Source organism: Lipotes vexillifer, unplaced genomic scaffold (genome assembly GCF_000442215.2).
Source record: "Lipotes vexillifer unplaced genomic scaffold, Lipotes_vexillifer_v1.1 scaffold962, whole genome shotgun sequence".
Taxonomy (NCBI): domain Eukaryota; kingdom Metazoa; phylum Chordata; class Mammalia; order Artiodactyla; family Lipotidae; genus Lipotes; species Lipotes vexillifer.
This window is the reverse complement of record NW_006788568.1, coordinates 132,110-147,195: the sequence shown is the minus strand read 5'-3', so window position 1 is coordinate 147,195 and position 15,086 is coordinate 132,110. Positions and strand designations below refer to the sequence as shown.

The window sequence follows — 15,086 nt, the reverse complement described above, 5'->3', positions numbered from 1 at the left end:
CAAAAAGAAAAAAAAAAAAAAAAAGAATTATCTTTCTTCTATCAGAAGTTGCCCATATAATCTCTAAACTTAAAGCCATTTTGTTCATAAAAACTGAGCAAATAATCAGGGCACCAGTTCCCTCATCTGTAAAATGGAATGAGTTAAAAAGGAAGATAGAGCACAAAGATTCAGAAGTGCTCCAGGGATGAGGAAGCCGAGGGTGGACGTCACAATCTTCAACTTTGCTTTTATCTATTTAACATACCTTATTCTTAGAAAATACGAATTATTTATCTCATAAAAATGATATGGTAGCCCAAGTTATATTTCCTAGTAGAGCTAAATCTTATGCTTTGATTCAAAAGAACATTATTATAAAGTGAGTAACTGTTGCCAGGACCAGGAACCCCCTGAACTGGCCACAAGGGGGCAGAGGGATGGGGGAGGAATCTCTGAACTTAAAGAGTGTTCCAAAATCTCAGGAAATTGTTTTTAAAGAAGAGACCACCCAAAATAGTTAACTCCAAAGTATTATAAATTAAGCTGTCAGAAGCATTTACTTAAAATCTGTTTTCATGTGGTACTGTAATAAAGCAAAGTTGCCTTCTAGGGGAAAGGTATCAAAGATACACAATAATAAAAGGCTAGTATCAGTGTTTGAAGAGAGTAGTGGAAACTGAAACATGGGAGTTATTTAAGTAATGTAAGTAAAGAAATCATCCATCCAATTAATAAAGCATGAATGAAGAATCTCAGGTGACATTTACTTGCAAAACTGAAGAGGTTAAAATTATCCTTCTTCATTAGCCTAAAAACTGTGAGAAAAAGTCCTCGTTTCACCATGATTACTTTTTCCTAACATGGTTTTCTTAACACTTTAACTTACTTTCCAACCCATGCTGCTGTTTGCTTTTCCTGTCATTTACATAGCCAAACTTCCTTTAAAAGAGTAATCTGTTTATATTTATTGCTTCCCCTTCCTTTACTACTTTCAAGTCAATAATTCTTCGGCCCATGCAGTTTGGTTTCCCATCTTACCACAATACTTAAAATATTGATAACTTTCCAGGATCATCAGTCAACTTCTTGTTGTTAATTCCAAACTCACCTTTCAATCCTTTTCTCTGAAGCTAGCACTGTTTACCATTCTTGGAACTGCATTCTCTTCCTTTGGCTTCTCTGTCTTTCCTAGTTTACCTAACTACCACACCTTCAGAGGTTAGTTCAAATGTCAGTGTCTGTGGGAAGTTCTCCCTGATCCAAAACTGGGTTAGGTGTCTCTCCAACATGTTCCCATAGTATCATGCCCTATCAAAGCACTTACCATTTTTTCTGACTATGTCATTTTACTTATCTGCCCAGCTAACCTGTAAATTATCTAAGGCAGGCATTATGCCTTTATTCTCTGTTGTTTCTAACGCTTAGAACTGTGCCTGGTGTGTTGAATGATTGAATGAATAAATAGTGGTTTCTCCATTATCAGTTACAAGTGCAAGCACAATTTACACTGCGAATATCTACTCATGATTTTCAATTCTGATTTGTTCAGACTGCCAATACCAAGGGCACTGAGGAAGTTACAGGGGTTATTTGCAAGCAGCTAGCTTCAGTACTCGAATTACATTTAAGATTTAAACTAAGGAGGAGCTGCTATAATAGAGTGCCAAGGGAAATGCCAAGGAATAAGGAAACCTTGTATAAGCTGGGACAAATTATTTGGGTCTCAGTATTACCTCACAGAAACATTTATAAACTGTAAACACTACACAAATGTCAACTATTAAAGAAAGATAATAAAATGGTCAAAACATGAAATTAATGTATTTTTAATAGGAGTGCTGATTGTTCTTTTTAAATACTTAAGTTAGGATTGTGATTTAAGGAGAGGGAAATGAATAAATACTAGTTTCAGGCTGAAAGAGATTTGAAAGAATATCTTATTCAATTTATTTGAAAGATTAAAAACACTGAGACCCAGCAAGATTAGATGATTTACTACCCAAAGCCAAAAAGCTAGTGTCAGAGCTGTGATCAAAACTTGAGAATTTGGAAATTCAATTAAGCATTTTACCTACTAAATTATTTTAACTCTGATTTTCCATTTCTCTAAGAGCATATAATTAACTTTCTTTTAAAACTTCTTTTCTAAGCACTTGTATGTGTAAACAAATTAATTTCCTTCAAATGGGAACCTTTAGAGCTACACATGTTAAACTCTAAGATTAACAATGAAAAACCTTCAATATGTAAAAATATATAACATGGGTGACAATGACCTGGTATACACTAATTACTAGAAAAAGCTGCTTAACTATTAGAGAATATGAACAAGGTAGTTATAATTGTTGTATAATTAAATTATTCTTAGATATCTTGAAACATCTTAAGAGGTGAATTCCAAGTAACTAAACCCCCCTTTTTTTTTTGCCACAAATGTAATTTTCCTATGGTTACTAATAATGTGCCTTCATAAGAAGACTATATGTTTATTTAAGCCTAAAATTTCTTCATACCCCAAAGTTAATCATCTAAATTCAATAGGTTTTTAAGAGTGATACTTGTACTAAAGAATCTCCGTTAGAATGGATCTGTGTGAAAAGCCTGAAAACCCTGAAAGCTCCCTAGTGAAATAGCATTAAAGACATTTTAGGGCTTCCCTGGTGGCGCAGTGGTTGAGAGTCCGCCTGCCGATGCAGGGGATACGGGTTCGTGCCCCGGTCCGGGAGGATCCCACATGCCGCGGAGTGGCTGGGCCCGTGAGCCATGGCCGTTGAGCCTGCTCGTCCGGAGCCTGTGCTCCACAATGGGAGAGGCCACAGCAGTGAGAGGCCCACATACGGCAAAAAAAAAAAAAAAAAAAAGACATTTTATTAGTGTTTTGGATATTTATTCTAAAAACTTAGTCTTAAATCTATTTTAATTTGGATGGAAAATAATTCTGTTTGCTGCCTACCTATTACACAATTCTCTCACGGTGGTAATATAAAATGGAAAAGGTTTAAGTGTTTAATGACAACTTGGACAAGTTGCTGCTTTAAAAAGCAAATGGGGGCCTCCCCTGGTGGCGCAGTGGTTAAGAATCCTGTCAGTGCAGGGGACATGGGTTCGAGTTCTGGTTCGGGAAGATCCTACATGCCATGGAGCAACTAAGCCCGTGCGCCACAACTACTGAGCCCAAGTGCCTAGAGCCCGTGCTCCGCAACGAGAGAAGCCACCGCAATGAGAAGCCCGCGCACCGCAACGAGGAGTAGCCCCCGCTCACTGCAACTAGAGAAGGCCCACAAGCAGCAGCAACGAAGACCCAACGCAGACACACAACACACACACACACACACACACACACACACACACACACACACACACACACACACACAGCAAATGGGGGAGGACGGAGAGAGAACAAGCTCTTACTCTTTCTTTTCCTTTCTTTATCCTTAATATATTGATAGGTTACTGCTTTGCTACAATCCCAGACTTCCAGATCTTCCTTTATTTAAATAATGAAAAGTTGATTTACCCTCTGAAATACAGAGTCAGCGCTAGCCTTAAACTACTAGATACTCACCGAGTTAGGGTAGTTCAAGTAGCAGATCTGACAAGGCATATCCTGTGCTGATGACCTTGTATTCATCTGGCGTGTTCGAGACTTTTTACTTGGATTAATTACATGACACTCAGCAAAGAGCTTCTCCAGGTTTCCATCAAAGTACCTGCATTATTTAAACAGAAAGGATGAGAGCCCAGCAATAGCACACTGTTAGAGCTCTCCAAAAACCTGATTTTCTATAGGGAAAGTCAATGAAGTAAATTAAACCAAGACCATAACCTTTCTTGCTCAGAAGAAATAAGCTGTATGGCTACAAACTGTAGCAAACAGAAGCATATGTGTATGAAAGCAGACTGAATTTTTGTTGCTATTTTGACACTGTTTAGTTTGTTTCTATCATGAGAGGTTAAGCTATTAGTAATATTAACAGCACTACAATTAAAACCTAAGGATGAAAGTTGTACTATCTCTTAAGTGGGACCTTATGAAGAGTAATGGTATTTCAGAAGGCTAGGCTATACTTTATACCAATGAATTCATTTTATTAATAATATTAGTTATACCAGTTTAAATATATTAGCAAGTAAACCACCTATAAAGCATACCTTATCCCACAAATCATTTAAAAAACGAAACTATTACATGTGTATCATTCTACAAAAGACTTGCTTTCTAAATATTCTTTTAAAACAGTTTTTAATAGGAAAAGGGAAGAAAGAGGAAACAAAAAAATGTATCTTTAAAAGTTTTTGTATCAAATAATCTATACATTAGCTTTTTCATAAAATATGTATCTAAATATATAGAAGTAGTTCACCATCTAATATGTCAACAGCATGGTATGGCAAGTACTAGCTACAGAGTTTCAACTGAACTGTAAATTTCTTGACAGAAGACAGTGGTAAATAGCACAATATCTCCCATTAATCCAGTTAAGACATGGTCTTTGGCCTCCTGAAATATCTTAATATTCTAAATGGAAAAGCAATAGATAGAAAAACTTTCAATTTGTGAATCAATATAACCAGCAAAAATATTAACATGGAATCTGATCAATTTACTTTTTAGTTTGTTAAGTCTAGGTTTAAATAACTACAATGTTCTTTATATATAAACAGGAGGTTCTCAAGTTAAAAATAATCGATACTCAAGAGATTCTCAATATTTTTAGTGGAAGTCTTGTTCAGGCTTTGTTCAAAGCATTTGCTACATCTCTGGAAAATCACTCATGAGAACAAACCACATCACTCTCCTAAGACTGATAAATATCTTTTTATAAATACTTTGACTACAGTTATATGTCAATGAACTGGTCAAGTTATCAATCAAAATGTCAACATATTATAAAAGGGGAACTCATATGAAGTTGTCCCCGATCAAAATATAAAGAGCAGATAAATCAAATGCTCTCCTACAAAGGTTATCTCTGAAAAAAACCTAAGATGTAAGTTTTATCTGAAAAACAGAAAACGTATGAAGCTAACAGTATGAATAGGTAAACCAACTAAACCCCTTGTTTTTATAAAAAAAATATTCATGCTCACAAGAAAAGACAAACTCTTGGCATCTAAAACTTAACTACACAAAATTAGCAACTCCTAATACTTTGGTGAACAGACTAGACAGCATTCTATGCAAATACAGACATGTGCATATTTCATGTAATCTCATATTCCAGGCTTATTACCCGCTTTCTTCACTGAATATGTAACATCTTTGGGTCTACAATATTTTTCACTGTTGCATAATATTTCCCAGTAGGTATATACTATAATTTACTTAACCAACCTTATACTGAAAGACATTTAGAGATGTTCCACATATAACAATCCTAGATTAAAATCTTGTCCCATTTGATGGGGGGAAAATAATTAGACCTAACTTGCATTTCTTTATTAGTAAAGCTGAACCTCACTAATTTTTCTGTGAAGATTTTGTTATTATTTTATGAGTTCAGTATGTAAACAGGAAGAGTAACCCTTTGTTTTATGGATTGCTTTCTTCCCACAGCTTCTAACTTGCCTTTGAATCCTGCTTAATGGTGTTTAATTGCCACTTTTAATTTTTATGTAGGCAAATTTACGATGTGACACTGTTGTGATTTATGGATTTCATATGAAGTTTTTAAAAAGATCTCTATACCCAAAGACTATAAAAATTCATTCATGATTTAGGTCATTCCTTTAAACTGTTTCCATTAAAACTGTTGATTCACATGGAAATTATTTTTGTGTAGTAAGGGGGAAAGCAGGGATTCCATTTTATTTTAAGCCAAATGTCTAACCATTTACTTTAGGTCTCAGCTTAAACTGCACTTCCTCAAACAAATCTTCTTCGACAGCTCCTCCCCCTCCAATTAGGTAAGGTTCCCTTGTATTACATCCTCACAGTACTTTGTACTCCAGTGCAACATATCACATTACTAACTCTGTAATCGCCATTTTATGTTTTTCCTGCTAGAATGTAAACCCCATGAGGACTATTTTATTACTGAGGTAGCCCTAGTACCTAGAAGAATCTTACTATAAGCGTTCAATTTCTTTTTAAAGAAAAGAGTGACTTCTTAATGATACCTGATAATAAATCTGAATTCCTTTATTTAGGAATATTTCTTAAAGATAGCAGTATATTAAGAGTTTATAGTTTTTGGTCCATTATAGAAGGCAAACAGCTTTCAAATACAGCCCAGGTAAACAGAATGGGGAGTTGAAGAATCCACTCATATTGCTGATCACAGCAGGCAGGCCTAGAAATTTTTTCATTTAAGTTCCATTTTACAGAAATGTGACATTTTAAAATTTGTTCTTTATTTTTATTTATTACTTGCTTTGTCCACCAATGACTCTGCTATGGTTTTCTGGAAGATACTGAAGTCTAATTTATTTTTACTAAACATAACTTAAAATGGGTACTTAAACCTATTTCGCCAACTTTCAATAATACATTGATTGTCCTTGTATTATATAACCCTACACTTAACCCTATAGTTTTGTTTGGAACTTCCTGAAGCTTTTCCCAGTTGATTATCATTTTACATAATTTTTTCACTAATTACACTGTTTTGACATTATATAGCTTTTTTTTCAAGAATAGTAAAAACTGCTTTTTGTTTCCTAAGCTTGATAGCCCTAATTACTTACTTAGACATAATTAAAATGTTTAATTGTATTCAAATGCTCACTTAGGCCAAAATCCTACCCACCCTACCCCCAATATTCTCTATACTGACAGCCTCCATTTTCTTCTGGTACCCGTTGTTATTGAAGTCTGTGATCAAAATAATTCTCATTTTATAATTCAAATCATTTTTCAACTGACAGGTATACAAGGTTTCTTCATTCTTTAAGTTTAGTTCTGTACGGTTTATCTTAGCATTTAACTTTCTCTTTTGAAATGCCATTCAGGTAGTAATTACTGCAAGAGCTTTTAGTTATTAAGACCTGCTTGATATGTACCCAGCCTTTGCTAATTTTCCTCCTTGTCTACCATCTACTAATTCCTTCTTTGTCCTTTTCTTCTCTTACGTATCTCCATTTTCCATAGTATCTGCTCTATTTCTTGCTGTTGCCAATGTGGTTTTATCTTCTGCAAGATTACTGCTTGTCCCTTTATTTTTTTCTTAGTTCTGTTCGCTTCCTTTTCGTCTTGTTCTGTTGTTTCATCAGTTTATCTTTTATCCCTTATCTCATAGAGTCTATGTTTACTTTAATCTTCTTAAAAGAACAAAGAAGGTTTTTTCAGCCTGCTAATTATGATAGTTTTCTTAAGGACTACTACTATGCTCAAGAATACACGTGGATTCTTAACTCCCCACAGTTTGTATACCTGGTCACTATATATTTGAAAGTTCCTTCAGTTTGCTGGCTCTTACATATACCCTTGCCTGTGAAAAATAGACCAAAATGAAAAGACTAATTCAATGTGAAGCACTGAAGTTCAGGTACCTCGTTTAATGAGTTAACACACATATTTCTCTCTGCTTCACTGACTTTGGTCAACAGCTGCAAAGATTATGGTAGGACACTGCTGCCCTCCTTTCCTGCAAAATTTGCCCATCCTTTTGAGACAATCATACTGATGAAAAGAAAAACAGAATAGCAGTGTGGTTTTTCCTTCAGTCCAGCCTTTCCTCGGTGGGGCAAGGGCATGATTAGAGTATCCCCACCCCATCTCTCACATGGCCTAGATTAAAGATTTTTAGAATGGCTGGGAATTCGCTGGAGGTCCAGTACTTAGGACTCTGTGCTCTCACTGCCAGGGCCCTGGGTTCCATCCCTGATCGGGGAACTAAGATCCTGCAAGACCCACCACCAAAAAGATTGTTAGAAGGGCGATTTGAGAGGTTCTTCAGTAGAGATTATAAATCCTCTTCTCTCTCTAAGGTTCTTTCTGTTCATTCAGTATGTTTATATAAATATAGTTAAGCAAACTGGCACTTAATCAGCCAACCTTCCAGAAAATCTAGATCTTAATTTTTCATTTTCCTTGACTATTAAACAGAAATATACCATATAACAAGAATTAAATTTCAAGGCAGGAGGAGTTACAGCTTAAAAACTATGTCTGGTTATAGAGAGGGGAGACATGGCAGGTGGGGTATATCACTGGTTAAAGTTTCTTCTTGAATTCTGAATGACTAGCATCACTGTTTGCCATGTCAATATTTAATTTTGTCATTATGAGTTTATTTTAAAAGCCACTAGGGCTTCATACTTCATAAAAAGATCACCGTTGATGTTGTACTTATTTTCGCAACAAAATCGGAAAAGCAAAACTGTTAAGCTAATTTAAAGTTATATACTGGGCTTTTCTACTGCTTATTTTTGGGTTACCAGAGTTCAATTCTCCTTATAGGTCTTTAATGCTCCCATATATTTTTATACATCACTTATCTACTACTATAAGCCTGAGAGAGAGCTAAAACACACAAACATATATATGAAAATTTATAAAAACAATTTCATATATATATATCTTGACAAATAAACATGTATAGAAGTACAAAAAGAAGAACTTTTACTTCTAAATAACCAAATTTTTGTTTCACATTCTCATGTGGCATTTTATGGGTACCCGACTTCAATTTCAAAAGGCAACAAAACAGTTACAATTATTCTATACTTTATATTCTGACAAAGCACTAAAAAAGATCTGTGACATCAACATCGCTTCTAGGAATTGCCATTTCAACCATCCTTTTTGCCCCATTAACCTGCTTCTAAACGGTGTAATTCTTTCCACTTTTAGAAAAGGTATATTTAAGGAAAAATATCAAAGGTGTAAAGGAAAAGATTGTCATTTATATCTTAAGGATGAATAAAAACTGCCATATTTATAAAAAGCAAAAATAATAATGAATGAAAACGTGTCTTAAACCAGCAAAACGGAACAAGAGAGTAGACACACCAGGAGATACGGCTTTCTCCAGTCTTTACATATAAACATTATTTTCAGAGCTTATTCCTCACCTTCCATAGAAAGAAGCCAGTAGACCTAATATTGTATGGTAGTATATGTAAGTCATTAAGAATTACTGAAGAGTTCTTTTTCTTTTGGGGAATGAGATTAGAACTGATGATTTGAGCACTATTTTTCATTTACAACCCCCTTAAACCTTAAAATAAAACTTAAAACCTTTCAATAACTTTAATTGTGTTACTTAGATAAAAATTTAAATTTAAAAAGGGCTCCTGAAGTAGAAGGTAAACGTTAAACAAATTAAAAGATTTACCACATTCTTTGTGGTTTTTAAAGGTATCTTTCAAAAGGACTAAAATTAGAATGTAAGGTTAACTAGCAAACATATGAACCTCTACTAAGTAAAGTTCAGAATTCCAGAGAACTAGTTAACTAAGGATTTAGGGATAGAAAATCTTTTTTTCTAAGAAAGACTTTTGGTCCTCATAAGAAAAAAGATCTAATGAGGACATACACAAGTCTATAAAAACTTGCTTTCAAAGTTTTGGGTTTTTTATGCTAGTCTAAAAGATAAATTTAGCTCATATTTTAATATTATTATACATGGTTTATAGCTAAGTAAATGCACTGATTATGTATTTTTAAGAAAGAAATACTTTTTGAGATTCTGATAGATTTTTTTCCCCTATAGGGGAAAATGCAACCTAAAACAAAATAAAACCAAAAACCCAGCAGGACACTAAAAAAAAATCTCCTGAGCTTGCTTACTGCTAAACAAAAGACCACTTGACAAAAAAGTTACTAAATACTGATAATATTACTTTCAAGTTGCAGTACAAAAATTTTATTGTATAATTTTTAAGAACCTTTCTGTGTTCTTCCATACTTTATCCTTTTGGTTCTAAGCCTTGATGAAGGCAAGTGTATTAAGAAAACTAACCATAGCGAAACAGGTCTAAGATAACTCCATCTAGGCTTGAATTAGCAAAATCATAACAGAAACACAATAACTATGCGATCTTCCAAAAAGGCTCCCATTCCCATTTATTACAGAACAATTTAAATACACAAAGCCCAAAGAAAAATAACTTGAACTCCCACATACCCACCATCCAACTTTATCTATTATTAATATTTTGCTAATTAAAAGACTTTTTGGAAGAATAAGACTTCATTCTCATATGAACTTTCAAGGCAGATCTGAAACTACGCCAGACGTTGTAAGAAGAAGCTAATAACTAACTATTCCCTTCATAACAGAGAAGAGAGAACTCTACACTAGAGGCCTCAGAAGACACAGATGCTGGTTTCACTGGGTATTCCAGCCACACTTAAATACGTATGTGTCATCTTCCCTGGTAGTTGTCCATGTTCTTTGGCTTGATTATGATTATTCCAATTTACCAAGTTCTTCTAACCTGAAACCCCTGGCACTTCAACAACTGTACAGTGCCCAAAACATTCTAACTTATTTACACATGCTCATTCTCCTCCCCTGAGGATCCAAAGCTTTTATTAATTTCTCAAAAGAGACCATGGCTCTCAAGAGACCACGGCCCCCAAAACGACAAGAACCAATACTATTTTTTAAAACTATGTTTTACTTTGGGCTTCCCTGGTGGCGCAGTGGTTGATGAGAGTCCGCCTGCCGATGCAGGGGACGCGGGTTCGTGCCCCGGTCCAGGAGGATCCCACATGTCGCGGAGCGGCTGGGCCCGTGAGCCATGGCTGCTGAGCCTGCGCGTCCGGAGCCTGTGCTCCACAACGGGAGAGGCCACAACAGTGAGAGGCCCAAGTACCGCAAAAAAAAAAAAAATATATGTTTTACTTCAAAGAAAACGAAGACAGTGGTTTCTGTGCCCTCTGTCCAGATATGTGCATGCAAGGGAAGTCTACACCCTCTGCTCTGCTCAGCTCAATGGTCTTTTCCTCCTGTTACACATGAACAGCACAACTCAGTAAATGAAATAAACTACTTGTGATTTATGCAATAATGGGTCTGATTCCAATTAAAGACAAAAATGATTTGAGTACAAAAAGAAATACCCTTTTATTATCCTGATAACAGTGTTTCAATATATTTAATGAAAGCCCACAGGTTGTCAATGTTAAGAGCCTATAAACCAAAGTATGTTTAAAAATCTCGCTAGGCTAAAACCAAGAATAAGCTATCAAAATATGAGACAGTATATAATTAAGATCATTTTACATAGTTCCCTCGCAGATTAACCAACCATATGTGGGAACTGTGCTAGTTAGCGGCAATGTTAATTGCTTTGACTAACGGAAAGAGACCTACAGCTATTTGCAGTATGTCATTCTAAGTATGCAAGAGGTAGGAGGAGAATGCTTAGGGAAGTATAGAAAATAGTACCTAACTTCAGGAAGTCAAAATGACTTAACAGTAAATGTGATAAGAATTCAGGGAATAAGAGATCCAGGGGGCATCATACAACCCAGGACAAGAACTAGAAAACTGCTAGTACTTCAGAAACCCTCCAAACATCCCTTTCTCAGTAACAAGCTCCTCTTTACCCCCAGAGATAATCACTACCCCATTTTTCTTTATAGTTTTACCACCTAAATATGCACCCTTAAAGAATATAACTTATTTTTGCCTGTTTTTGAATTTCATATAAACAGAACCATATAGGGGATAAGTATTCTGTTGAATTTGTTTTCCTTTCACTCAATATAACAATTTTGAAGATTCATCTATGTAGTCACTTGTAGCTCTAGTTCATTTATATTTAATTGCTGAACAGTTATATAAATATACCACAATTGTGCATCTATCTATAGACATTTGGGTTGTTTGTCGTTTGGAGCTGGTATGGGTAACGCTGCTATGAACATCCTTATATACAACTTTCAGTTTAGACATGCATATTTCCTTCTGTTAGGTACATATATCTGTGAGTGGAATTACTGGGTCAAAGATATGCATGTAAATGCTAAGAGAAAAAAAATAAAAATTTTAGGTTTCTTTCTAAAATCATTTAACAACTTATCTGTAGACTCCTTTAGATTTTCAATGTAAACAATTCATATCATCTGTGAATATTAACTATTTAGCATCTGCCTTACAACCATTATACTTTATTATTATTATTTTCGGTATACTACTGGCTAGGATCTCCTTCAGTATGAAGTGAATGTTGAACATAAGTGAAGATAACAGACACCCATGTCTTGAACTCCATCTAAAAGAGACATATTTTCAACATCTCAGCATGAACTATGATATCTCCTACAGATGTTTTTACAGATTTATTAGATTAAGAAAGTTCCCTTTAGGGGCTTCCCTGGTGGCGCAGTGGTTGAGAGTCCACCTGCCGATGCAGGGGACACGGATTCGTGCCCTGATCCGGGAAGATCCCACATGCAGCGGAGTGGCTGGGCCCGTGAGCCATGGCCACTCAGCCTGCGCGTCCGGAGCCTGTGCTCCGCAATGGGAGAGGCCACAACAGTGAGAGGCCTGCGTACCGCATTAAAAAAAAAAAAAAAAAAAAAAAAAAAGGAAGTTCCCTTTAATGCCCAGTTTGTTAATGGTTCCTTTTTAAAATCATGAATGATTACTAATTTTTAGCAACTGCTCCTCTGCATCTACTGAAATATTATTCTCATTAATTTGTTAACTGACCAACGATATTTAATTGTTTCAGTTTAAACCAACCTAGCATTCCTGGGATAAATCTCAGCTGACCATGCTGGAATATTATCCCCCCCCCCCCCCACGGTACGCGGGTCTCTCACTGTCGTGGCCTCTCCCATTGCGGAGCGCAGGCTCCAGACGCGGAGGCTCAGCGGCCATGGCTCACGGGCCCAGCCGCTCCGCGGCATGTGGTATCCTCCCGGGCCGGGGCACGAACCCGCGTCCCCCGTATCGGCAGGCGGACTCCCAACCACTGCGCCACCAGGGAAGCCCTGGAATATTATCTTTTTTATGTATTGCTGAATTCAATTTGCAAATACTTTGGGTTTTTGCTTCCCTTTGTTTGCATCTACTTACATGATAAAACCTGTAATTTTTCTTTGGGTTTTTGTATCAGGATTGTGATAGACTTAAGAAGGTAAAGGATCCTCTTTTCCTGTTTTCTAATATAAAGTTATATACTATAAGGTTAGAGCTACTGTCTCATTAAATGTTGGTAGAAATTTCTAGTATATCCATCTGGACTTGGACTTTATAGAAAATTGCACTTTATAGTTATAGCCCCATATGGGTTTTTTATTTCTTATGTAAATTTTTATGAATTGCAAATTTCTAAGAACTTATCCATTTCATGTAAAATTTCAAATTTCAATACAGTTATTCACAATATCTTATGAGGTTGGGTTTTTGTGGTTTTTTAAAAATATCTGCAGGATCCAAAGTGACATTCCTTTTCATTACTAATATTATTTGTGCTTTCTTTTCTTGGCTAATCTCATCTTTTGGCTTCTTAATTCCCTTTACTGTATGTTTCTTTTCCATTTTATTAAAGTCTGCTCTGTTATTTCTTCTTCTATTTTCTCTTAATTTATTTTGTTGCTCTTTTTCTATCTTGACACATCTAGCTCATTAACTTGAGGCTTAAGATGAATGCTTAGCTCATTACTATCCTGATACATGCAATTAACACTCATTTATACACTTTTTAGCAGAAATTAGGCTACATTCCACAATTTTCCCCTTAACATTCAAATAGTTGCTTAAATAGCAATTATGAATATTTGAGACTTTAATCAACACTAATAGAAGTTTAAATATTGGCTTAAAAAATATAATGGCTAGGTACAACATAAAGCCATGTATATTAATTAAAAGATAGCACTGTTTTCTAAATACATTTTCTATGATTACACTATTCTAGCTTAGCACTTATTTTCTTTCACCTACTGAGGTATCATCCTACCATCACTTCCACTTTTGCTATTGAGAAGTCTCAGCTGTTCTCTAGAAGAATGTAAGTATAATATACACTTTCTATATCTATTTTTCCCTCTATATACATTACACATACACACACTCTCACACTTTTTAAAAGTAATCTTTCTTGCAGCTTTATTGCTTTTATGATTTTCTCTTTATTTTTATAGTTTCACTATGATGTTTTAAATGTAGATTTCTTTTTACCATATTTCATAAAATCTAAAATGCTTTGGAGGGCTTCCCTGGTGGTGCAGTGGTTGGGAATCCGCCTGCCAATGCAGGGGACACGGGTTCGAGCTCTGGGCCAGGAGGATCCCACATGCCGTGCAGCAACTAAGCCCGTGCGCCGCAGCTACTGAGCCTGCGCTTTAGAGCCCACGAGCCACAACAACTGAAGCCTGCGTGTCTGGAGCCCGTGCTCCGCAACGAGAGAGGCCACCGCAATTAGAGGCCTGCGCACCGCCATGAGTAGTAGACCCCGCTCAGGGCAACTAGAGAGAGCCCACGAGCAGCAACAAAGACCCCGCGCAGCCAAAAATTAACTAATTAATTAATTTAAAAAAATAAAATAATATGCTTTAGTACCAAAATTTCATGATCTTATCAGAAAGTGAAATTGGAAAATTTTCACGTAAGTCACATTTTCAATCTTGTTGGACTGTAAGGTGCCGTCAATTGAAAGATGCATTCAGATTTCAGACAGATTTCTAAGATGTGAAAAACTACATCTTAGAATCAATGAAACAGTATTTTATTATGCATGGGAACTGTCAAGCTTCTTAGGGCAATTTTGTCTCTTACCAATCTGGAAAATTAGCCATTTTACCTTCGAATATCAGCTCTGCCCCATTTTCTCCTCTTTTTCTAAACTCAATGGAGACCTTCTTGTTCTATCTTCTATTTTCTTAACTTCTCTTGCGTATTTTCCATCGTTTAGTGTGTGTGCTTAATTCTGAAGTGTTTTGATCTTCTTGTACACTAAACCTCTCTTTAGCTTTGTCCAACCTGCTGTTAAACTAATCCACTGAGTTAATTTTGCTTATTTTGTCTAATAAGTTGTTTTTTCAAATCTGTACAACAGCTCATACTTTCTAGTTCCCTTATTGATAGCATACCCATTTTAGTCTATGTCTGACTAATTCTAACATCTGGAGTCCCAAATTAGTACGTTTTCATTACAAAAATAATATGAGGAAGTAGTCTGAGGCCTTACTGTTCTTTCCC

The 15,086-nt window shown here is 35.7% G+C and overlaps 1 protein-coding gene across 1 annotated transcript in view; it reads right to left on the bottom strand.

Annotated features, from left to right (window-relative positions):
* ARIH1 (ariadne RBR E3 ubiquitin protein ligase 1) overlaps nt 1-15,086 on the bottom strand; it is a 122,663-nt gene that overhangs the window by 50,235 nt on the left and 57,342 nt on the right. The window contains exon 3 of the mRNA XM_007461670.1: nt 3,548-3,692. Coding sequence (XP_007461732.1) covers nt 3,548-3,692 — 145 coding nt within the window. The remainder of the gene's footprint in view (nt 1-3,547; nt 3,693-15,086) is intronic.